This window comes from Chiloscyllium punctatum, chromosome 5, assembly GCF_047496795.1.
Source record: "Chiloscyllium punctatum isolate Juve2018m chromosome 5, sChiPun1.3, whole genome shotgun sequence".
Lineage (NCBI taxonomy): Eukaryota > Metazoa > Chordata > Chondrichthyes > Orectolobiformes > Hemiscylliidae > Chiloscyllium > Chiloscyllium punctatum.
The window spans coordinates 114,308,799-114,335,759 of NC_092743.1; the positions used below are offsets into that span (position 1 = coordinate 114,308,799).

At 41.2% G+C, this 26,961-nt stretch overlaps 1 protein-coding gene across 34 annotated transcripts in view; it reads left to right on the top strand.

Annotated features, from left to right (window-relative positions):
- clasp2 (cytoplasmic linker associated protein 2) overlaps positions 1-26,961 on the top strand; it is a 320,216-nt gene that overhangs the window by 61,258 nt on the left and 231,997 nt on the right. Inside the window, exon 1 of one of the 34 annotated variants that reach the window (XM_072571138.1) lies at positions 18,724-18,946. The exons of the other annotated variants lie outside the window; for them this stretch is intronic. Coding sequence (XP_072427239.1) covers positions 18,931-18,946 — 16 coding nt within the window. The 5' untranslated portion in view covers positions 18,724-18,930. Of the gene's footprint in view, positions 1-18,723; positions 18,947-26,961 lie in introns of those variants that run through there. 34 annotated transcript variants of the gene reach the window in all.

Sequence of the window (26,961 nt, forward strand, 5' to 3'; positions counted from 1 at the left end):
CAGATGATTCAAATATGTTGACTTCTCTCAGTTCCTTTGAATTCCGGTTGATGAGATGGGCTTATAGGTGATCATCGTAGAACAATGGGAACTCTTAAGACTAGATTTTAGATTCACGTTCAGCATTTCTATTGTTTTTTAAAAAAATGAAGTTTCAACCTATTTCCCTGAGTGAAATACTGAGAAAACTGCTTTCAGCTCCAAGCTCTAACTTTAAGGCAATGAGAAAAATGTACTGTTGATCCTTACAAACTTCTTCTTCAATTGCTGACAGATTCCTCAGTCCACAGGCCATTGCTCGGCAATGGCAACATAGATGTGTTAGACTTTGCCAGTTCTGTTTGCCAAAATTTAAAGCAACAAAATTCCACATCCAACACAGGGCTCAAAAACCTTGCTGGACACTGATTTCCAAAGTCATTTTTCATTATAAATAGCAAATAGTCCTTAGTTTCATTGAACCTTTTACTTAATTGCATGATAAATCCTTTGAAAATCAGTAATGTCCAAATCTTTACTTTTACGTTCTTGTAATTGTATGCTTTCCCAACAGTCATTAACATCCCTCCTTTAAGTTGTGTTTCAGTAATAGTTTTGATGTGACTGTGACTGTTCCAAGTGTCTACCTGTGCTGTCATCTTTACTCACTAATTTCAAAGTCTGGAAGTACCATTGCCTTACCATGATTCAAATCTGAGTATTGGTTAGAGAATGAAATGCATTGTGCACACTACTGCATTCAACTATTCTCTGTGTTCAAATGTTTTAGCTATAGTGTGATTAGCACCTATCCTTACAGTTCTGAATATCACCAGTGCATTTGCTCAGTGCCGAATGCAGCTTAATCTCCGAAAGCCCACAAGGGGCATATGAACTAATGTTGAATAATAATCAATAACAGCAATGGAAACGCAGCTAGATAATGACTGAGTTGTTTCCAACCAAATGTTCTTTCATATATGTTCACAATGTGTAAGTGTTACTGGCTCGGTCAGCACTGACTGTCCATCCCTATTTGTCCTTGAGAATTGTGAAAAGGATTTGTAGCTCAGGTTGTGCATCAGGTTGCAAGTTTGCTCGCTGAGCTGGTAGATTTGTTCTCAGAAGTTCCGTCACTATGCTAAGAAACATCAGTGAGCCTCCAATGAAGTGCTGGTGTTTGTCCTGCTTGCTATTTGTGTCTTGGCCTGTTGTGGTGGGTGTTATCATGTCTGGTTTTTTTCTGAGAGGTTGGTAAACCAGGTCCAAATCGATATGTTTATTAATGGAATTTTGGTTTGAATGCCAGGCCTCTAGGGATTCCCGTGTGTGTCTTTGCTTTGCCTGTCCCAGGATGGATGTTTGTCCCAGGCAAACTGGTGTCTCTCTACGTTTGTGTGTATGGACACTAGTGAGAGTTGGTTATGTCTTTTTGGTGGCTAGTTGGTGCTCATGTATCCTGGTGGCTAGTTTCATGCCAGTCTGTCCAATGTAATGTTTGTTGCAGTCCTTGCAGGGTATTTTGCTTAGAACATAGCACATTACAGTGCAATACAAGCCCTTCAGCCCTCTGTTGGTTTCACAGGTCAGAGCAATCTGAAGCCCATGTAACCTACACTATTTCATTTTCATCTTTGTTTATCCAATGACCATTTAAATGCCCTTAAAGTTGGCGAGTCTATTACTGTTGCAGGCAGGGTATTCCATGCCCTTACTACTGAGTGAGTAAATAACAACTCTGACATCTGACCTATAGCTATCATCCCTCAATTTAAAGCTATGCCCCTTGTGCTAGCCATCACCATTCAAGGAAAAAGGCTCTCACTGTCCACCCTATCTGATCATCTTGTATGTCTCTATTGAGTCATCTCTTAACCTTCTTGTCTCTAATGAAAACCGGCTCAAATTCCTCAGCCTCTGCTTATTAGAACTTGCATTCATATCAGGCAACATCCTGCTAAATGTCCTCTGTACCCTTTCCAATGCTTCCATATCCTTCCCATAATGCGGGGACCAGAACTGTTTGCAATATTCCAAATGCAGCTGCACCAGGGTTCTGTACAGCTGCAACATGACCTCATGGTTCCGAAACTCAATCCCTCCACCAATAAATCCGAACACACTGTACTCCTCCTTAAACAACCCTATCAACCTGGGTGCCAACTTTGAGGGATCTATGCACATGGACATTGAGATCTCTCTGCTCATCCACGCAACCAAGAAGCTTACCATTAGCCCAGTACTCCGTATTCCTGTTACTCCTTCCAAAGTGAATTACCTCACCCTTTTTTCCGCATTAAACTCCATTTGCCACCTCTCAGCCCAGCTTACAGCTTATCTAGGTCCCTCTGTAACCTGCAACATCCTTCCACACTATCCCCAACTCCACCATCCTTCGTGTCATCTGGAAATTTATAAACCCATTCTTCAAAGCCCTCATCTAGGTCACTTATAAAATGATAAACAGTAGTTGTCCCAAAACAGATTCTTGTGGTACACCACTAGTAACTGAACTCCAGGATGAACATTTCCCATCAACCACCACCCTCTGAGTTCTTAGAGCTAGCCAATTTCTGATCTAAACCACTAAATCACCCTCCATTCCATGCCTCTGTATTTTGTGGAAACGTTATCAATGGTTTACTGAAATCCATATACACCACATCAACCGCTTTAGAATTATAATCCCTACAGTGTGGAAACAGACCCATTGTTCCAACAAGTCCACACCGGCCCTTCGAAGAGTAACCCACCTAGTCCCATTCCCCTACCCTATATTTACCCCTGACTAATAACCTACTCAATGGGAATTTAGCATGGTCAATTCACCTGACCTGCACATCTTTGAATTGTGAGAGGAAACCGGAGCACCGAGAGGAAACCCACGCAGATACGGGGAGAATGTCTGTGTGGAGTTTGCACAGTCGCCCAAGGCTGGAATCAAACCCAGGTTCCTGGTGCTGTGAGGCAGAAGTGCTAACCACTGGGCCACCGTGCCACCCATAATAATGTTCATTTTGCTGTTTGTTGGTACAGGGTCCTTTTAAATTAATCAGGAGCTGTTTCAGTGTGGTGCTAGGTTTGTGGGCTATCATGGTGCTTAGGGGCCAGAGTAGTCTGGTTGTAATCTCCAAAATGTCTTTAATGGATAGCAGGGTTGCTAGAGTCTCTGGGCATGTTATGTCTTCCTGTTTAGGTCTTTTATGTAGGAATCGGAAAACTGCACTTATCGGATACCCATTGCTCATGGTGTTTTCTTCGAATTCTTTTAGTTCCTGTGTGCTGCAGTGTGTTGTGACTTTTTTTAAATAGTGTCCTTATGCAGCTCTTGTTGTAGGTGTTGGGATGATTGCTCCTGTAGTTGAGTATCTCGTCACTGTATGTGGTTTTCATGTAAACACTGGTTTGCAGCTCTTCGTTAGCTTTTCATTCTACTGTGACATCTAGGAAGGGGAGTCTACTGTTGTTCTCTTCATCTTTGGTGAACTTTATACCAGCAAGGATGTTGTTTTTCTGTTTGTGGGTTTCTTTAAATTTGTTGTTTCATGATGACAAAGGTGTCATTCGCAAAGTGGACCCAAAGCTTTGGCTGGATTGTGAGAAGGGCTATTTGTTCTAGCTTCTGCATAACTGCTTCTGCAAGAGTCCTGATATTGATGATCCTGTAGGTGTCCCATTTATTCGTTTGTAGCTCTTGTCATTGAAGGTGAAGTGAGGCCCATGTCTATTAGTTTGAGGATGCTGTCCTTGCTGATGGAGTTGGTACTGTCAGGTGTTTGTGTCCTTGGTTCGTCTAGCAGTGATGCCAGTGTTTCTTCGGCTACAGTGAAGTCCCAGTTTGACTGGGATAATACATCAATCCTGGCACAGACTAAACAAAGACACACGTGGGAATTCTTAATTCCTAGAGGCCTGGCATTCAAACCAGAATTTCATTTAAAAAAATTGATTTGAACCCTATTTACCAACCTCTTGAAATAAAGTCCGAAAGTGATATCACCCACCACAGCAGACCCAAGACTGATAAATAGCAAGGTGGACGGAGCACCAGTGCTTCATCAGAGGCTCACTGATGATATTACCTAGCATGGTAACGAAACCTCTGAGAACACATCTACTAGTGAGCAAACTTACAACTTGAGAAGTTGGTGGTGAGCTTGAACTTCTGCTGTCATAGGGGTAGAGATCCATTCACAGTGCAATTAGGATGGGAGTTTTAGGATATAAACCCACTGACCTGAACAGCGATTATAGGGTGATGTGTTACTTGCAGTGGAATTTGCAGGTGGTGATGTTCTCATGCATATGCTTCCCTTGTCATTCTTTGGTGTTAGGGAGTCACTGGTCTGCAAGATGTTGTCTTCAGGGCCAGGGTGAGTTACTACTGTGCATCTTGTGAATGTTGGCATTTCCTCATCATGATTTGTGCCTTTATAGATAGTGGATAGTCTTCAAAGAGCCATAAAGTGAATTACCACAGAATACCCAGCCTCTGACTTGTTCGTGTTGCCACAGTATTTATATGGCTGATCCAGTTCACTTTCTGATCAATGGTAATCCCTAGGATGTTGATAGTAGGGGGCATCAATGATCATAATGCTTTCGAATATCAACAGGAGGTGGTTAGATTCATTTCTGTTGGAGATGATAATTGATCAGTGCTTGTGTGGCTCAAATGTTGCTTGGGGTAGAGTATGTTGCTGGGAAAGCACAGCATGGCAGGCAGCATCCGAGGCACAGGAGAATTAATGTTTTGGACATAAGCCCTTCATCAGGAATGAGGCTTGTGGGCCGCGGCTGAGAGATAAATGACAAGGTGTATGGTTGGGGGGAAAAGGTAGATAGGTCAGAGCGGGGAGTGATGGACAAGTCTGGAGGGTGGTGCTGAGTTGGAGGCTTGGGACAGGGATAATGTGGCGGGAGGAGAAATGAGGAATCTATTGAAATCCAGTACACACTACAAATCAGAAACCTTCAACAGTGATTCTCTTTCGGTATCCTCTGCTCCACGCTTTCAGCCATGTGCTGCCATCTACTCTTTAAAAAAATTCAGCATCTGCAGTCCTGATTTTTTTCCTCAAATGTTACTTGCCACTCATCAGTCCATGCATAATAGATGTTGTCCATCCAGGTCTTGCTGCATATGGGCACAGGCAGATTCAGTGTCTGAGGAATCACTGATGCTGCTGAGAGTGGTGCAATTATAAGTGAGTATCCTCACTTTTTATGTTTATGATGGAGGAAAAGCCATTGATGCCTTGACAAATGACTAAAAAGAATTTGATTGCTCGTACTGGAGGGTTTGAGTAGCGGGAGAGGGTGACACCAAGATTTGGTATAATGGACAGTAAAGAAGGTTGTCTAAGATTACAAAGAGATCTTGATCAATTGGGTCAAGGGGCTGAAGAGTGGCAGATGGAGTTTAATTTAGATAAATGTAAGGTAGTGCATTTTGATAAAACAAACCAAGGCAGGACTTACATAATTAAAAGTAGTGCCTTTGGTAGTGCTGTAGAACAGAGAGACCTCTGTGTTCAGATAGATAGTTCTTTGACGTTTGCATCACATACTGATAGGATGGTTCAGAAGGTGTTCAACACACTTGCCTTCATTGCTTAGCTTTTTGAGTATAGAAATTGGGATTATAAATTGAGGTTGTACACGACATTGGTGCCACCTCTTCTGGAATACTGTGTCCAGTTCTGGTCACCCTGTTGTAGGACGGATGTTATTAAGCTGGAGATGGTTCAGAAGAGATTTACCAGGATGTTACAAGGAATGGAGAGTTTGAGTTATAAGGAGATGCTGGATAGACTTTCTTCACTGTTGAACCAACGGTTCTGTTTCCATACTGTATAACTCTGACTCTTTTGAGTGTACTTGACAGAAAACATTGTCAATGGTTTCCTTGACCTTTCAAAGCATTTCCTAGGATCATAGAATCCCTACAGTGTGGAAACAGGCCATTTGGGCTGACAAGTCCACACTGACTCTCCGAAGAGTATCCCACCCAGACCCATTCTCCTACCTTATTACTCTACATTTCCCATGACTAATGCACCTTAGCTACACTTCTCTAAAGACTATGGGCAATTCTTGGTAATGTGGGATTGTTCAGTCCTCTCACAGAGTACCGAGTGTACCTTGACACATCACATGAAATTGAAAGAGCACCACCAGGAAAAAACCAAGTCAAGGAATTGTTCTACTTCAGAATGTGGCGGAAATGTTGTCAAGGCACTTCAACCAATTGCTATTGTATTTGTTTAGTCAGTTGCAGAATATAGAATGGTGTGGTCTTGCTTGCACAATGCATGCAGAATTAGTTAAAACCTTTGCTTTTATGTTCTGCTTGGATCACATCAGAATCAGAGGAGGCAGATTTTAATTTAGAAGTAGGCATCAAATATTGTGTACCAACTTAAATATGTCCAGCAGACACATTCTACCATGCAAAATGCTGACGTCCATAAGAGCTGAGATCCTGAAAATCTCTTAATCTGCACCTTTTCTTAGTGGATTTAGACATAACAAAATGGTGAAACATGCTGATTATTTTGGAGACTTCAGAACAATTGAGTTCTACTAAAGTAACACCATACCGTAAATCAATCAAGCACTGATGTATTCAAGGTTGGTGACAGTATGACCAAATGGAAGATCAAAACTTATCCCAGGTAACAGTACAGAGAGTGGAAGTAAACATTTGATTGTTACTTGATGCAATGGCCCACAAAGACCTTTACTCCTGAGCAGCTACTTGAAGTAAAATACACCACCAGGTCCTTGCATCATGAAAAAAATGCAAGGAAAGTAATTGAGGTTCATGGAATATGAGGATATTTCATAATGTTTCATATGGAGATTTGGTGGACAGTGGTGTTTCCCAAGGTCTCTGCTGAGACTGTATTTTTGTGGGTATGATTAATATGGTTAATATGACTTTCATATTAGATTACCAAGACAAATTTCACTATTTGCCAATGTTTGCATATATGGAAGAATGGCTTCCATAGCATAGTACTTACTACTGCAATAGGACATACGTAGGCAAACTGGGTAGACAAGTGGCAGATGGGATTTCATCCAGAGAAATTTGATTTGATGCATTTTGGCAGAAGGGACAGAGCAAGATGTTATCGACACCAGGTGTCCCTTGCTTTGAGGATGTATTTCACTCAGGATCATGAGTTTCTACCATTGACCTGAATTTTTGACCTGCAAGTATTGGGGTGCATTGGGCCAGGAATTCCCATGGGATGGTTGAACCTGGAGTGCAAGATATGCTGCTTCTTCCTTCTGCCATCATTCTGCTTTATCTTTAAGATATTACTGAAAGCATGGTACAGTTTAGTGGCAAGCTATTGTCGTTCAGAGGTATTAGTTAAAAAAAACTCCATCCACCTCCCAAACCGGTCATGAAGTCACTACGACTGCATTTTAAGTACCAATTTATAATATTCTCAGGATGTTTTCTTTGTCCTCTCTTGTACACTGTCCACTTGAGTTGAGAGAATAATCCCTGATGGGGAAGACAAGTTTGAGCCTTACAGATGCAGTCACCAGTCAATCAAATTTGATGTCCCAGGAGTTTTGCTGAATGCTTATGGATTTGGATTCAAAAACGCTTTTTAAAATTTTTTTGATGGTTCTCCATTGAATCTGGAGGATGCGGTGGAGGGCTTGCTAGCAGGATTTTTGTAGCACTCCTATCTGTCACTTATGTATCCTCAAGATCTTACTGTGATACAGGAACATATACCAATATAATAAATAAAACAAAGGATTCTAGATTATGGAAAGCCAAAATAAAAACATAAAATGCTGGAGAAATTCAGTGAGTTTGGCAGCAATTGTGCAGAGAAAACAGAGCTAATGTCACATTACCATAATGGAGCATAATGGCAGTAAACATTTGAACAATGACTTATTGTAGCTTGTTGTCTAACGCTTGTTGCCACAATTTGTGAGAGTCTGAATTGAGCAGCTGATCTGCTGTTCGATCTTTTCATGTACTTGCTTTTCGAGAAAGGTTACAGTTGTGGTACAGGGAGTGCTCAAGATATTTTTAAGTTTCTCCTTCAACATATGGAAGATGAAATACCATGACCCCACACCTTTACCTACCTATCGCATTCCCAGCTAATTCTCCCCCCTACCTCTCAACTCCCCCTTTACTCCCTCAGCCCCACACCCCTCCCATTTATCTCTCAGCCCCCTTGGGGGGGCCCCTCATTCCTGATGAAAAGCTTATGCTCAAAGCGTTGACTCTCCTGCCCCTTGGATGCTGTCTGACCGGCTGTGCTTTTCTCGCACCACACTTTTCAACTCTGATCTCCAGCATCTGCAGTCTTGACATTCTCTGAGATGAAATATTTAGCTGATCGGGTGTTTGTTGATTTTTGATTTTCAAACTTTTTTTTAATGTATATACTTATTGAATAAATTTTTTCCTTTTTTTACAAAAATGCAAACCTAAAGAAAGTTATGAAAGTACAAAAGTACAGAAAAGTATAAATAATATTGCACTATTGTGTTTATATTGCAATAACGTTAACAATAAACTGCCTCCTATTCTCCAGATTGTAGTCAACTCTTATTTACTTAATCCAAACTAGCACAAGATCAAATTAAATTAAATAACATTAAATCAAGTTACAATTCAACAAAATTAAATTACACTACATTGAACTATATTACATTACTCCACTCGCTGCAGTCCATCATGGCACCCATCCTGTATTTACAAAATCTCCCTCCTCCTCCCCACCGCCCAGCACCCCACACCACTCGTCGGTTCCCCAGACTGCCATTTACGGCCCTCATTGCTACACAAAGGCCCTAATCAATACCGCCAACAAATCCGTGTCTATATAATTTAGAAAGGGCTGCCATGTCTTAGAAACTTTCTCTGTTCCGTGGTGCACCGTACTTGTCAGGTAATTCTGAGGGACTTGCTCCATCACAAGTCTCCGCCACCCTCCAAAACCTAGAGGCTTCTCTGATATCCAATTCATTAGCATGTATTTCCTCGCACAGTGCATCAGAATGTTGAATAATCTCCCATGCTTACCCAAAGAGGGAAGATTTGGTAGTCCTAAGAGGAGGTACAGCGGATCCCCCCCCCCCCCCCCCCCCCCCACTAACTTCCATTCCCTGGATCCTCTCCAGTTCATTCACTATTTCATTCACTATGGAACACCTCCCCCCCCCCCCCCCCCCCCCCCCCCCCACACCACCGACACTATCTGTGGATCTTGTGACAGGACCAAAAGAAATGTGTAAGGGTCCAACACTGTTTTTACATTTGGCACATTTTGGCGAAGATCCTTTCTTAAACTTTGTTAGTCCCTCTGACGCCATACGGGCTCTGTGGAGGATCTTCAGTTGCATTACTTGTGCCTCATTGCATATTGAAATCTTCTTCACAATCCCCCATATGTCCTCCCATGTTTCGGATGAGATTTCTTTCCCATACTCCTGATTCCAAATCTCATGGAGTCTCTCCACATCCCCCAGACATGTCCTCTTTACAGATGATGAATGGTACTAACTGAGAGAGCGCCCCCACATTGGAGCACTCTATGTTCTATATCCGACTTGTAGGGCTGGGTCAAGATCGTGGTTTTCTTCTGTATATAATCCCTAATTTGGAAATATCAGAAAAGGTCCCTATTCGGGATTCCATACTTCTGACCTAATTGGCTAAAAGACATCAAGACCTCTCTTTCAAACAGATCTCCCAGATAGGAGATTCCTTTACACTCCCACACTGTAAAGCCGGAATCCATTAAACCAGGCTTGAATCCGGCGGTTCCTCCCATCATTGCAAGTCCTGCTTTATCCTTTCAAACAGCTGTACAAAGTTAGCTCCGTTCAGCTGCCGGAAGGGAGGAGTAATAAACATTCCTAGGTAGAGAAAACCTTCCTGTGACCAACTAAAGGGAAATTCCATTCTGCCCTCTAGCTTCAGTACCTCGACCACCCTCCATGGGCATCACTTCCACTTTTGTGAAATTTATCCTATTTCCTGAAAAACTATGGAATAATTTAATTTTTTGTATTAACTGGGGTATGGACTTTTTTAGGTTAGCTAGGAACAAGTACATCATCCGCATAGAGAGTTATTTTGTGTTCCCCAAGTCCCATCTTTGGTCCCCTTATTTTAGGATCTTTTCAAGTAGCCTCTGCCAGTAGTTCAAGTACCAAGGTGAACAGTAGCGGCTACCCCTCTTCACATCAAAATTACTCGACTAACTCTACTTGTAATAACCGCCACCTTAGGTTCTTTGTATAACACTGCAATCCATCTCGTGAAGGCCCCTCCTGGACCAAAATGGTCTAGGACAGCAAAGAGATATGACTATTCCACTTGATCAAAAGCCTTTTCTGCAGCCAGGGAGACCACCAAACCCAGAATCGCCCTCTATTGACATACTTGCATCATATTTGATACCCACCTGATGTTATTAGAGGAGGTGCAACCCTTAATAAAACCCATCTGCTCCTCTTTTATAATAACCTTCTCCAATCTCAAAGCCAATACCTTTGTTAAAATTTTAAAATCCACATTCAGCAACGAATGGGCCTATACGATGCGCAATCTTTGGGATCTTTCCCTTTTTTTAAAATGAGGGAGATATTCGCCTCCCTAAGAGAGGGTGGAAGACAGTCCTGGCTATATAAATGATTATACATGACCAGTGGCGGTCCAACCAACATGTGTACAAGCTCCTTGTAAAATTCACTTGGGAATCCCTCTGGACCGGGTGCCTTACCACTCTGGAGCTGCCTTACTTCCTCTTGCACCTTGTGTACTGCTAGAGGTGCATTTAAAAGGGAAACCTGATCTGCATTTATACCAGGGAGGTCCAAGTTTTCAAAAAAGGATTCCATTCCCGCGTTTCCATCCCCACATCCCTCAGACTAGTATAACTCTCTATATAGAACTTCTGAAATCTGGCATTGATCTTCCTCAGTTCATGAGTAACATTGCTAGCTCTCTCCCTGACAGCCACAATGGATGGTGGGGCACTTTTCTTCTGAGCTAGGTAAACCAGGTATCTTCCTGGCTTATGCCCATATTCAAACAGCGTTTGCTTTGCAAAGGAGACCCCTCTCTCCACCACTTGAGTGAGCACTGAGTCAAGAGCAGCCCAGAGACCTGTGACCCGCTGCAGTTTAACCATGGATGGTCTGTGTAATATGCTGATTTGGCTGCCTTCAAACAGGCCTCAAGCATCCACTGCTGCTCCCCCCTCAATCTCCTCGTTACCGAGTATGAAATAATCATATCCCTTAAGAATGCTTTGGTGGTCTTCCAGAGCACGGACGGATTGCTGGCCGTACCCTGATTGATGTCCCACAAAACCCTAAACTCCCTTGTGACATACTGAACAAAGTTGTCATCCTTCAACAGAAATGGATCCATGCACCATTGTTGCGTGCCTACTCTGTTACCTTTGGTCTTAACATCTAAATATACTGCTGCATGGTCTGAAATAGTTATCCTCCCAGTTCTGCATGCTAACACCCAATCCAAGCAAACCGACGGAACAAAGAACATATCGATACTTGTGTGGGTTGGAGTCGAAGGTAAAGTTCTTCCTGTTCAGGTGGAGGCACCTCCACGCATCCACTAGCCCCAGCTCCTCACACAAGTCCACTAATTGCCTAGACTGCCGAGGTGTACCCGACAGCACTTTTGGCATCCTGTCTGTCCCAGGGTCCGTGAGACAATTAAAGTCTCCTCCTATAATCGTACAGTGCACCCCAAGCTCCATCACCTTAGAGTCCGCGTCAACTAAAACTTTGGGAGGGTGCGCCGGGGTCAATAAATGTTCAAAATACTCTTCTCAGAGTATCAGCACCTTAAGAATGACAAACTGTCCATACTCATCTTTGATTTTCTCTGTCACCTGAAACAGGAGGTTCTTTTGTTCCAGTATGGCTACCCCTCTGCTTTTGGAGTTAAAGGAGGAAAAGAATACCCTATCATATTCCCCCTGCTATAACTTCAGATGTTTCCTATCAGTCAAATGTGTCGCTTGCAACATCGCGACGTCAACCCTTTCCTTCTTGAGACTTGAGAGCACCTTTTTCATTTTAATGGGGAAGTGGCTCCCCTTTATATTCCAGGTGCACCACCTGAATAGATTACTAGTCATGACCACACACGACAGCCAGGAGCCCTCCGGAGAGGAAGAAGCCCAATCAATGTGTGACAAGTGCATAAGAAACAAACTTTATCAAATCTAAAGACTATTCCTACAAACTCTATCAAAACTATTAAAGCTAAAAAAAAACCTCTACTCTTAAATTAAACAACTGAACACAAGAAGCACAAGTTTTCAGAGATTCACCCCCTCCCCCCAACCCTTCACTTGCCAAGAGAGAGGACATTCACTCTCAACCTCACAACCATCCTAGCACTTTGCAGATAAGGCCACATCCCAGACCCAAGCAAGAAAAATAAGCATATTATTTACACTCTTACCAGTTAACAATGGATGTTCACCCCTCCCCCTCCTCATCTCATCCCCACACATCTTTACATCCAAGGAGCAACCACCCCTCACCCAACAAAACAGAACAATAGAATAACTAATAGCCCCCAAACACATGTAATATAAAACACACCGGATTGTACACCAACGCAATGTCAAGCCTATAAAGTCCGAGAACCCAAAAGGAATTAAAAACAATGAGAAAGAAGATGAGAAAAAATGTCATATTATGCCATTGTCCATATGTCTCCTTCGTCCTCCTGGGCCAGATTCTATCATATCAGCGAGTCCAAAAATTCTTTTACTTTTCCCACTAAGTCGCAGTTGTAGACAGCTCCCCCATAACTGAAATGTAGCACTGCTGGTTACCTTAGGGAGTATTGACTGTTGAAAACTCTTATTTTTTTTGTTAACCTCATCATAGACCTTCCTTTTCTTAATTAAAGCTCTGGCTAAGTCATGAAAAAACATTATTTTCGAGCCTTTACAAGCCAAAGCCATTGGATCCTTTCCCATCTTATGGCTGTTTCAATTCGTAAATGCTTTTCCTTGTACTGGTGGAGTCGCAGTAGGACCTGGTGGGGGCACTGAGCCAGCCCGAACCTGTGCAATGCGATCCGCTAGGCTTGCTCCACACCTACCTGGCCCAACTCGGTCTCCAGGTCCAGCAGCTTCAGAAGCCATCCCTCAAGGAATTTAGTGAGGTTTTCTCCTTCCTCCTGCTCAGGTAATGCCCAAAAAACATAGCTTTTTTTCTCCAACCTCAATTTTCGAGGTTGTCTACCTTTTCCTGCAGGGCCCGAACCTGGCTTTCCAGCTTTCGGACCCGCCCCACAGAGCTCTCCGGCGCGGCCTCCGAGGCAGTGGTCCTTTGTTCCACAGCTTCTACATGCTGATCCATGTTCCTGATCTCCTACACATGCTTTGCCAGCATGGCAGTAATTGGTTTCAGTGCTCCCTCTATCTTTTCACGGAATTTAGTAAATTCTGTGAGTAGACGTTGCTGCTCCATTGGGCTCAAAGGTGCCACCACAGGAGTCGAGGTAATGGCTGGGGGTGTGCTCGACATAGTAGGGGAGTGCCCTGCCTGCTGCACTCCCCTAGCTCCTTTTCCCTTGGACACCTTCATTATCAACTCCAGACCTTCTAAATTCTAATTTAAAGGGGCTCTCGGTATTCTACCAATTTTAAGCTTTCCCCAGGGGTGACTAATGGGAGGGTGGAGGTTAGGGTTAGGAGCCCATCTTGCCCAGGGTGTGGCACAGAGCCTAACGCAGCTGACTGTTCAGACTGCTGCCATCTTGAATCTCTGATTTTCTAACATTTAACATCAGGTTGAGTTTTTTTGCATGCAGAATTGAAAAGAATGAGAGAGACTGAGAATTCAGATGCTGATTGGACAACAATATTCTGCTCAACTGTATCTCTAGATAATTTATATATGTAGTGTTCAGTTTAGTTTTGGCATTGAGACAACCAAAGGTAAAATTTTCATCTGGCTATTAACACCAGAAGGCAGTTGATCTTTATAACTTATTGGAAAGTGAATAATATTGGGACCATCACATAGTGTTGATTTGAAGGCAGCTGCTTGAGATCTCCCACTCAAGACAGTTTCAGTCATATCTTTGTGAAGTAGTTGCAGGATTGAGATGAAGTTTCTTGAACATCCAAATCATTGGAGCACAATCCACAGAGCTAATGATTTCCTGAGCCAAATGTTTTCGTTAGGTTGATGACAACAATGGAAAGTTCTTAGTGTTGTTCTTGACATTTTTCTTGCATTTGTCTGGCAACAAAAGCGATTTCAGATGTTTCTCTGGAAGGCCAGAAGCCACAGTATGTCTCTGGAAGAATTTCCCCAGTCACAGGATGTAGGTGAATCAGGAGCATATGTATCTTTGCTTGATGTGGATGAGAGTGAAATGCCTTAATAGCTTTTACAATGTAATGTATCCTGCTCCTTGAAGGTAGCTATGATTGTTACATTTCTTAAATTAGAGGAGCTCACTTTTTTTCCTCCCAGTCTGTAGAATGGATGTGTAGAGTCTTGAGGTGAGCAAATGTCCACTGGATTTGAAGTCTTCACCTGGATTATCATGGGGCGAGAGACTTTGTCATGTTTTATCTGTTTTATTGCTTGTTGCAGCTCTCCCATCAATGATGGTGCATCCATACATACTAATAAAAGGCACAGTGACAAAGTCTAGAGAGTATCAGTTGCCACTATTGAATAACAGTTGGCAAATTGTTCAAAATCTTCCTTCCTGTGTTGACGAGTACTGTGGTCACCTTTGACAAGAAAAATAGCATCCTGAAATCAAGATGTATTTTGGCCATTTTATCTTTGTCTACACGTGATTCTGTTGGCTTCACAAGAATTTTACATACCATAACGATTGGTGTAGTGTTGGCTGTCTTCAGCTGTCTCTTCTCACCATGTGATCTTTATCTTGTGGATTTGTCTTTGGGCACCAGCCTTGACCTTTTGGTACACTGCCTTTTTTGAATAGTGGACTCAAGTTGTTTGGCAAGTGCCGATGGCTGTTTATTCTTGCTTCAACTGACATTGACAACGATGCTGTCAAGCCGAGGAATCGAGTACTGCTGAGCTTATTTGATCCCACTGTTCTGGAATGGAGAAAGTTTTCTCGATCAGTTTAGAGCTGCACTCGGAATTCTGGTCAGATTAGACCAAAAGATAGAGAAGACCGGAATTCGACCATTCAGCCCATTGAGTCTGCTTCACCATTTAATCATGGTTGATATGTTTCTCAACCCCATTCTCATGCCTTCTCCCTGTAACCTTTAATCTGCTTACTAATCAAGAACTTATCTAGCTCTGTCTTGAAAACTCTTGATGACTTGGCCTCCATACCATTCTGCAGCAATGAGATTGACCGCCCTCTGGCTGTGGAAATTCATCCTCATCTCAGCTGTCAAGGGTCATCCCTTCATTGAGCTGTGCCCTCAGATACTAGTCTCTCCTCCCAGTGAAAACTTCTTCTCTATGCTCACTATATCATGGCCTTCCAGTATTCTGTAAGTTTCAGTGAGAACGTTTCATCATTTAAACTCCATTGATTACAGATTCAGTGTTATTTTAAAATTGAGACATTGACTTTCTTCCACGTGGACTTTAGGACCTTGTGCTGGATTAATATTATTTGTGGATTGAACATGTCAGTGATGCCTATAGCAGCAATATGACCTCCATATAGATCTGGAATGTCTTGTATTTTCTATTTGCCCCTCTGTTGGAAGAGGGTGTTTTTTATAATAATACCATGTTCTGCAATCTTTGTAAGTAGGAGAATACCATTTGGATTGGGTTTTCTGAGCCTGTTTTTTCAAATGGTTTTGCTGCAAACTTCAGAATCACAACCAAGCCTGGAATCCAAGTCCCCCAGTTGGAGTTTTGTTTTTATTTTGGGGATAACAGGATTCATAAGGATCAGAATAAAGTTGTCCTCATTAGAATCTAGAATCCAGGGTACCAGAGTGACCATGATGACATATTTGCAAAATGAAGCAGAGCAAGATTGGGGACAAAGACAAGGCCCTCCCTGCCGTGCTCAATGCTTTCTCTGCTCGGTTTAAGCAGAATGCCAGCGGTGCAGTAACGCCTGCCCCAATAGCCTCTGACATACCTGTTCCTTCGGTAACCGCTGCAGACTTCAGATCGGTCTTACTGGGAGTCAACCCAAGGAAACCAGCAGGCCCGGATGGTAACCCCAGCCGAGCACTTAGATCCTGTGTGGACCAACTGGTGGAGGTATTCACTGGCGTCTTCAACCTCTTCTTCCAACAAGCCGAGGTTCCTACCTGCTTCAAGAAGACCACCATCAGCCCCCTACCTAAAAAAGCACATTCACTGTGTCTCAATGATTACTGCCCGGTGGTTCTGACCTCAGTAATCATTAAGTGCTTCACCATGTGGTCATGGCCTATATCAACTCCAATCTTCCAGCCTGCCTCGATCCTTTATAATTTGCCTACTAACATAACAGGTCCATAGCGGATGCCTTATCCCTAGCCTGCACTCATACCTGGAATATCTGGAGAACAAGGACTGCTATGTCAGACACCTGCTCATTGATTACAGCTCTGCCTTCAACGCCATTATCCCCTCCAAACTGATCTCAAGATTCTGTGACCTTGGTTTCGGCTCCACCCTCTGCTACTGGATTCTCAGCTTTCTGACCCACAGACCGCAATGAGTGAAGATCGGTAACTGCACCTCCTCCACAATAAAACACTCAACACTGGAGCCTTCCAAGGATGCATCCTCAACCCCTTATTGTACACCCTGTACACTTACGGCTGTTTTGCCAAATTTCAAACAAACACCATCTACAAGTCAACAGGCAACACCACCATAGTGGGACGAATTTCTAACAATGACAAGTCAGAATATAGAAGGGGGACCGAGATCTTGGTGATGTGATGCAATGAGAACGATCTCTCTCTCAACATAGGCAAAACTAAAGAAATGATCATTGACTTCAGAAAGAAAGGAGAAGAATATGCACCCATCTACATCAACGGAGCTGAGGTTGAGGGGGTTGAGAGTGTCAAGTTCCTTAGAGTGATGATAACCGGCATCCTGTTCTGGACTTCCCATGTAGATGTGATGTTCAAGAAGCACACAATACCTCTTCATCCTCAGGCAGCTCAAAATTTGGCATGTCCATAAGGACCCTCACCACCTTCTACAGGTGCACCATTGAGAGCATACTGTCTGGGAGTATAATGGCCTGATGGAGCAGCTGCTCTGCCTGGGACCATAAGAAACTACAAAGGTGGTGTGCACAGCCCAGACCATCACAGAAGTCAACCTTACATGGCTCGCTGCCATGGAAAAGCTGCCAACATTATCAAAGACCCCATCGCACCCTGGTAATGATCTCCAACCTCTTTGTTCAGGCAGAAAATACAGAAGCCTGAACACATGCATCACCAGGTTCAGGAACAGCTCCTTCCCATCTATTATTAAACTATTGAATGGATTCTGTAGCCTCAAATAATGCTGATCTTGCTAACACTGATCTTGCCTTGGCATTTCCTGTTTGATATAACCTGTATGTCTCTAAGTCTTTTTGATCTGTACATTCTTGCTTACTATGATCTGCTTGTACTGCTCGTGAACAAAGCTTTTCACTGTACCTTGGTATATGTGACAATAAATCACTCAATCAATCAATTTGATTATGACTGAGCATATTTGGTGATGAGTGAATTGTCTTTAGTCTTTCACTGCAGAGTTCTGGCAGTGTATCCAAGATTCTACTCCAGATAGGAAGAACAGATCCATGGATGTGAGGCATACTGTTAGCCTTTCATTACCCTCCTTCTGATTATAAATTTTTACAGCTTTGGTTTGAATAGTTAGTTTATGAAAGATATTGCCAACCTTTGCTTGGTGTTTTGCTGCTATGACTTAGACACTCTGAGGATTGGCAATTTCAGAATTTTACTAGGAGAACGTGACTGCAGATGAATTTTGTTTTGGAAACTACAGACCTAATTTGCAAAAGGGAAGTCTGGAATTAAAAAGAGGATTTTGATTGTTTTGATATAGCTACGCAACCTTTTTTTTGTTTTTTTGCTGATTTGTTTTCATTTTGATCCCAACTGTTCTTGCTCAGCTGTCATTAGTAATGAAGACTGGATGTTGAATGCCCTGTAATTTTCCATGACAAAAGGCTCATTGCACCTGCGTATCCACTCGCCTTGTGTCGCTGTCACGAATAGGATCGTGCTACGTAAAATGTTATGTAGCTTCCCTTACACTGAGCCTTTGATGGTATTATTTGAATGTGCTGGTTTTATAGCTGACTTAGATTGTAAAACAAAGGGCTCATTTTCCCCCTTTTGATTCCAAACAGGATATGTGCAGACTTCCAAAAAAAGATATAAATTCAGTTTATAATACAAAATATTTAATATTCAGGTAAACTTCTGGCCACGTGATTGCGGTCTGATTATGTTGAGCATCTGCAGGGAATACAGATATTCTGATTACTGAACATGTGTCTTGTGTTGTTGTGGTGCTCTAAAAGTCTCTACTGGAAGCTTGTGACCAAATTATGAACATAATTTGGATGCACAATAGGTGGTGCTCTATGTGCTGTTTTTCAGAAACGTAGTAAATTTTTATGCATGTGCCAAGTAGGTCATCTGAAGACACTGCGATTTGAGGTACTTGTTTTAAAAGCGACAGCAGACTTTCACATGAAACCCTGTTAGCAGTGAGACTTTTATTTTGAACTCATCCGACAGCTGTTGGCTATTACAGTGTGAAGCTGCAATCTGACTAGGTCATACAGTGTTTTGCTTATCTTTGTGATGTGCTGGGGATAACAGCGCTAGCACCTACAGTTACTCAGCTGCTTCAGGATCAGATTTGATATTTCATTCTGCAAGTGTCAGCTTTACTGGAAACATGGCCATGGGTGATGGTGAGTGCCAACAAGAAATACAGCCAAAGCGTAATGAGTTGCACTATTTATAGATAAATGTAAAAGACAAAGCCTATGTTATCACAGTTTTTCTTGATGAAAATTTGTTTGCTATGATGAGAGCAGAAAGGGAAATGTTGTAGTTTATTTCTTTGAATTTTATTGATTAAATCATTTTAGATTTGCCCATGGAATACAATTATCACTGAACCTGCTGAGAATGTATGTGTAGTACTTTGTGAATTATTTGTTGTTCGTATAAACATTAAAATCTTCTGATCTGTGCTAGATACATTTAATTTTTTTCTGTATATTCATATAGAAGTTAGGTTTTTCTTGCTAACATTAAAAACCCCAAGAAATTTTAATTGCAGTAAGAGATGATTTGATTATATTGAAATTTATGAAATGGAAAATTTTAAATGAATATCAAAAATGCTTGTGCAGTCAGTTTTGTATGCAAAGAATATGCTTACTAAATGAAGCATTGTGCTTTTGCTTGTGCAGTGAATTGATATTTTAGTTAATTTGAACTACTTATCTTTTGAGAATTGGGCAATTTCTTTACAGATAAAATGTTCAAAAGATTAATAATTGTAATATTACTAAAAATATTGAAAAGAAAATTGGTACTAATTGCCATTTAAATTTGGTGTTTCTTCAAATGCTTTGAACAACACACACTACTCCTTTATCTTGTCATATCTGATTTAGGCCACATTGAGCTGAAGGGCACCAGCCTAGATTTTAGTTGGTGTTTTCAGTGTTCTCCCAGAATTGAATTTGTAGGATTTGCAGTTAAAAAATGTCTCTGGGTTCCTTGAGGGGGGCATGCACTTGACAGAAAATCATTGTTCATTGATGCTAGTGAAAAATGGTGCACATTTTGGAGGACAAAATACATGCAGGAGCTTTGTGAAATGATGCCAGGAAAATTTGCAGCATTGGTGTACAATTGAAATGTACATTACAATATAATCATAAAACTAGGTAGTTGTTAGAGCTGAAGAACATTTATCTTTGGAAGTGCTTTGGATATTGTTATTTTTACTGTCGCTTTTCTAAAAACAAGTTATGAATTGTAAAAAAAAAGCCATTTTCCTAGCCAAGTACATTTGAAGAAATTGAAGGCTCAAACTGGAGGAAAAAAGACAAAGCAAAATGGGAGGTTATTGTAAGCACAGGTAAAATTAGATAAGGAAGTATAATTGCAATGATAAATAATAGGAGAGCCAACATTAAAGTTGAGCCTTAACCCTTGAGTTAATGTAAGAGCATGACACTGTGGCTGTTCACACTTTGGTGTTAAATTCAGATTTTTTGACTTTTTCTCTTTATGGGATGTGGGTGTTATTGGCTGAGCCAACATTTATTGCCCATTCCTAATTGCCCTGGAGAGTGTGGTGCTTCCTTGAACTGTTGCAATAATTGCTGCCTTTATTTGTTTAGTGGAAAGCAAAGTAAGATTACACAGAAATGAGCAAGGCCTGAAATTGTATATTGAAAATATTTTGCACACCTTTTTACTTAAGCATTCATTTATATATTTTGTTGTTTAGAAAGTGATGTAACAGATAAAAATCACTGACCAGTAGAAACATACAATGTTTCAGTTACCAAGTTGATCGATGTCCTTCACAATAAATTGCATAGTCTTCAAATTTATACATTCCAGATTTCTATCTCTGATAGAAAGTTATGAATTAACTGTGGTAAGTGGCAATTTAAAGAGGTAATGAAATTCAGTTGTATTAATTTTTATGAGACAGACATCTGGTATGCAGTAAGGTTCTAGTGTACTTAATTACTTTGAGTTGCCAAAACAAGAGAGGTATGATTTTTTTTGTGTGGGTTTCTGTGATTCTGACATTTATAGAAATCATCCAACCATAGTTAGATCAATACATATAGATGTGGGGCTGTTTGCTTTCAATTGGACAGTGTTTAGCTTTATTTGCAATTTATCGTGTAATGAAGCACCTTATGCTGGAATACATCAAGATTGGATGAATATCCAGATATGGACTGATAAGTGGCAAGTAACATTTGAGCAGTAGAAATAATCTAAATACATTTCGTAGCATAATTACCTCTGTTGTCAACATCCTGGGCTTACCATTAAGCAGAGATTCAACTGTTTTAGCTACTGAAGTGGCTATGAAAGCAGGCCTCTCACTTCCAGATTTTCCAAACATCATCAAGCATTTACAAGACACAAATTTTACTGTCTGCTTGCCTGGCTGGATAGAGCTGAAGCAACATTCAAGAGGTTCGGCACCAATGAAGAGATCCCTGATCTCCAGCACGACCATCACCTCCAACATGCACATCTTCCACACCATGGAGTGGCACATTTTGGCTGCAGTGCAAACTGGATGATGGGACAATTACCATGGCTGTTTCTGCTTCACCTCTCAAATAGTAACCTCTCCCATCAAGAAGTTTATAGGTAGCAAATGTCCAGATTCCTCTCCAAATCACAAACCATCTGATGAGATTTTTGAATATTTGGGCGTGCATGTTAAATAGGGCAAAGCCAGCATGGTTTCATCAAGGGAGGTCATGCCTGACAAATCTGTTTCAGTTCTTTGAGGAGGTAATGAGCAGATTAGACCAAGGAGAACCAATAGATGTTATCTATCTGGACTTCCAGAAGGTCCTTGATAAGGTGCGCACAGGAGGTTGCTGAGTAAGATAAAGGCCCATGGTGTGAGAGGCCAGGTACTAACATGGATAGAAGATTGGCAGTCTGGCAGAAGGCAGAGAGTGGGGAGAAAAGGGTCCTTCTTAGGATGGAAACTGGTGACTAGTGGTGTTTCACAAGGGTCAGTGTTGGGACCACAACTTTTCAGTTTATACATTAACAACCTGGATCAAGGAACTGAGGGCATTCTGGCTAGGTTTGCAGATGATACAAAGATAGGGGGAGGGCCAAATGTGAGGAGGTGGAGAGGCTGCAGAAAGATTTAGACAGATTAGGAGAGAGGGCAAAGAAGTGGCAGATGAAATGCAACATGGGAAAGTGTGAGGTCATGCACTTTGGTAGGAAGAATAAAGGCATCGACTGTTTTCTAAATGGGATGAAAATTCAGAAATCTCAAGTGCAAAGGAACTTCAGAATCCTAGTCCTAGTCTTAAGGTAAACTTGCACTTTAAGTCAGTAATTAGGAAGGCAAATACAATGTTATCATTCATCTTGAGAAGACTAGAATATAAAAGCTGGGATATACTTCTGAGGCTTTATAAGGCCCTGGTCAGACATATTTAGAATATTGTAAGCAATTTGGGCCCCAAACTTCAGGAAAGATGTATTGGCCCTGGAGCAGGTTCACTAGAGCCTGGAGGTTCACTAGAATGATCCTAGGAATGACAGGCTGAACAAATGTGGAACATTTGAGGACTCTGAGACAATACTCGAGGGAGTTTAGGAGGATGATTGGGGGATCTGATTGTAACTTTCAGAATACTGAATGACCTGGACAGAGTGGATGCTGGGAAGATGATTCCATTGGCAAAAGATATGAGGACTGGAGGGCACAGCCTTAGAGTAAAGGGAAGACCTTTTAGAATGGAGATAACGAGAAATCTTTTTAGCCAGAGACTGGTGAATCTATGGAATTAATTGCCACAGAAGGCTGTAGAGGCCAGATCAGTGAATTTATTTAAACCAGAGGTAGTTAAGTTCTTGATTGCCAAGGGGATCAAAGGTTACAGGGGGAAAGTGGGAAAATAGGTTTCTCAACCCAATTAGCTATGATTGAAGGGTGGAGCGGACACGATGGGATAAATGGCCTAATTTCTGTTCCTATGTCTTATGGTCTTATAGTCTTATGACTTGGACATGGTTAGCCTTCCTCTTCATTGTAAGGTCAATACTCCTGATCTTCCTTACCTACGCAGTGGTTAAAGAATGCTCATCATCACCTTCTCAAGGGTGATTAATTATCAGTAATAAATGTCAACTTTACCATCAATATTCACATTTCCATATCTTAATATTTAAGATAAAACATAAATACTTGAGAGAAATTTTGAAAGATGTTCATTTTTCTTCACTCATGTCTAAACAGTACTGCCAATTAAGCTCTTGGAAAGTGTGTAATGAGAGTGTAAACAATACAAAATTACCTTTAAAATTGGCAGCAAATGTTGGTGAAATTTGAAATATACCAATACAAATCTGCCACAACACCAGGCACTAGTTTAGTTCATTTTAATATTGTAAATCATATGAAGTAACTTCCAACAGCTAAAAATTGACTTTTACCTTGAAATACAGGCAGATGACCACCAAATATCTGGTTTAAAAAATACATTTTGGATAAGTGTTAAGTGAAGAATGATTTATTAAGATGACCCAGTTTTAAGTGAATGTAGATGGGAAGCCTAGACAGCTTGGAACTTTGCCATCAAATTAAAAGGATGACACAGGAGTTAAGATTCTCGTGAGTGGGTTAGATATGTTTTTGGCTGTGGACTCATTTGTAAAGGAGCTTGAATTTATTGGTTTGTAGGGTATAAGAGCCAGAGGATGAGGTGCTCAGACAAGGCAGGTCCAGTATAATCCTTTAGCTTCCTGTCTGATAAATTGACTACACTGTCACAAAAATTGTTTTTTTGTAATTGTATGTTTTTTGTCTTCATCCTGTGACTTGGTTATTGTTGCAACATTCATTTCTTCTGAGACTAAAATATATTAACTACCAATTAATTGCTGACAAACATTATTGAGGACTGGCTAAAGTGGAATGTGTGATGTTTAATTCCATTATGGTGGATCATGTAAATTCCACTGTGATGTAGACCTTGAGGTATTTGTTTTGTTATCAGCATTGTCTCAGGTCAACCAACTGACTTGATTTCTGCTAATTCACTGTTGACTTGTATGAAAAATTTGAAGCAATGAAAATGGCAGCATGATCAGTACCAAGCTAAAAAAGTTGTAATGGTCAAGCATGAACAATATTGCTGGATAAAACTAATTTAGGTTGAGTGTTAGGGTTTCAAAATAATATAATTTTGAAAATGTGTTATTCTTAGCCAAGTTTCTAAATGCTTGTATCTTTGAAAACTGATGAATTTGTTGAAAAGGTTTGTGCTTTCTTCTTCAGCTCATTACCCCTGCATCCTAAGGTTTAAGACACCTTGCAAATTTGTAGGTTATGTTCTAGTTTTCAGATTTAAGACTTTTTATATACTGATCCATTGTATTTTATGAAGAGGTTGGGGTGAGTGAGGTATAATTTGTGTTTATTCAAGAAGCTGATGGAACTATTCATGGACTGGCTTCTTTATTTCATGGGATGTGGGTTTCACTTCATAGTTGTTTGTAGCAGACAGCAATCGAGAATCTGCTTGGAATATATTTGCAGTATTTTATTAGTCATTCAAACTTTTCATCTAACTGACTTCTCAGTTACTTTAACGACACTTTACCAGATAAATTTAACCTAGAGGATTATTGATGAATAACATCCTTTCACAAGTGTTCTTCCTTACATCAACTGGAGTCACGTGAAACCATGTAGTCTTGAACTCCTTTCTGACACCAGGAAAACATTGTAAAATATTCAAAAATTATTTTCTATCCGTTTTAACCCCAGTTCCCCAATTTTAAAAAAAACTGTTGGTAGGCTATAGGTATTCGGTTCTGTTGTTTGTTTTTATTGGAATTTTCTTATAACTTCTGGAAGTTATCAAAGACAATTCCTTTGATGCTTCCATAACCAACATGTTAAGTTATCTAAAAAAAAATTCATTCCCACATTTCATTCAGTCATAGAGATGTACAGCATGGAAACAGACCCTTTGGACCAACCCGTCCAGGCCAATCGGATATCCCAAACCAATCTAGCCCCACCTGCAGCACCTGGTCCATGTCCCTCCAAACCCTTCCTATTCATATAACCATCCAAATGCCTTTTAAATGTTGCAATTGTATCAGCCTCCACCACTTCCTCTGGCAGCTAATTCCATACACGTACCACCCTCTGCGTGAAAAAGTTGCCATTACATCTCTTTTAAATCTTTCCCCTCTCACCCTAAACCTATGCCCTCTAGTTCTGGACTCACCCACTCCAGAGAAAAGACTTTGTCTATTTATCCTATCCATGCCCCTCATAATTTTGTGTCATCTGCAAACTTACTAACTATACCTCTTATGCTCGTATCCCAAACCTTTATATAAATAATGAAACGTAGAGGACCCAGCATCAATCCTTGGGGCATTCCACTGGTCACAGGCCTTCAGTCTCCACCACCACCCTCTGTCTTCTACCTTTGAGCCAGTTCTGTATCCAAATGGCTAGTTCTCCCTGTATTCTATGCGATCTAACCTTGCTAACTAGTCTCCCATGGGGAACCTTGTCGAACGTCTTACTGAAGTCCATATAGATCACATCTACCACTCTGCCCTCATCAATCCTCTTTGTTACTTCTTCAGAAAACTCAGTCAAGTTTGTGAGACATGGTTTCCCATACACAAAGCCATGTTGACTATCCTTAATCAGTCCTTGCCTTTCCAAATACATGTACATCCTGTCCCTCAGGATTCCATCCAACAACTTGCCCACCACTGATGTCATGCTCATTGGTCTGTAGTTCCCTGGCTTATCCTTACCACCCTTCTTAAACAGTGGCACCACGTTAGCCAACCTCCAGTCTTCCAGCACCTCACCTGTGACTATTGATGATACAAATATCTCAGCAAGAGGCCCAGCAATCACTTCCCTAGCTTCCCACAGAGTTCTAAGGGATACCTTATCAGGTCCTTGGGATTTATCCACCTTTATGCATTTCAAGACATCCAGCACTTCCTCCTCTATAATATGGACATTTTGCAAGGTGTCACCATCTATTTCCCTACATTCTATATCTTCCATGTCCATTTCCACAGTAAATACTGATGCAAAATACTTGTTTAATATCTCCCCCATTTCCTGTGGTTCCACATAAAGGCTGCCTTGCTGATCTTTGAGGGGCCCTATTGTCTCCCTAGTTACCCTTTTGTCCTTAACATATTTGTAAAAATCCTTTAGATTCTCCTTAATTTTATGTGCCAAAGGTATCTCATGTCCCCTTTTAGCCCTCCTGATTTCCCTCTTAAATATACTCCTACTGTCTTTATACTCTTCTAAGGATTCACTTGATCTATTCAGTCCATACCTCTCTGGATTCTCATTATCTCATTTCTGAAGGCTTCCCATTTTCCAGCTGCCCCTTTACCTGCGAACATCTGCCCCCAATCAGCTTTTGAAAGTACTAGCCTAATACCGTCAAAATTGGCCTTTCTCCAATTTAGAACTTCAACTTTCAGATCTGGTCTATCCTTTTCCATCACTATTTTAAATCTAGTAGAATTGTGGTCGCTGGCCCCAAAGTGCTCCCCCACTGACACCTCAGTCACCTGCCCTGCCTTATTTCCCAAGAGTAGATCAAGTTTTGCACCTTCTCGAGTAGGTACATCCACATACTGAATCAGAAAATTTTTTTGTACATGCTTAACAAATTCCTCTCCATCTAAACCCTTAACACTATGGCAGTCCCAGTCTATGTTTGGAAAGTTAAAATCCCCTACCATAACTACCCTATTATTCTTACAGATAGCTGAGATCTCCTTACAAGTTTGTTTCTCAATTTCCCTCTGACTATTAGGGGGTCTATAATACAATCCCAATAAGGTGATCATCTCTTTCTTATTTCTCAGTTCCACCCAAATAACTTCCCTGGATGTATTTCCGGGAATATCCTCCCTCCGCACAGCTGTAATGCTATCCCTTATCAAAAATGCCATTCCCCCTCCTCTCTTGCCTCCCTTTCTATCGTTCCTGTAGCATTTGTATCCTGGAACATTAAGCTGCCAGTCCGACCCATCCCTGAGCCATGTTTCTGTGATTGCTATGATAGCCCAGTCCCATGTTCCTAACCATGTCCTGAGTTCATCTGCCTTCCCTGTTAGGCCCCTTGCATTGAAACAAATGCAGTTTAATTTATTATTCCTACCTTGTCCCTGCCTG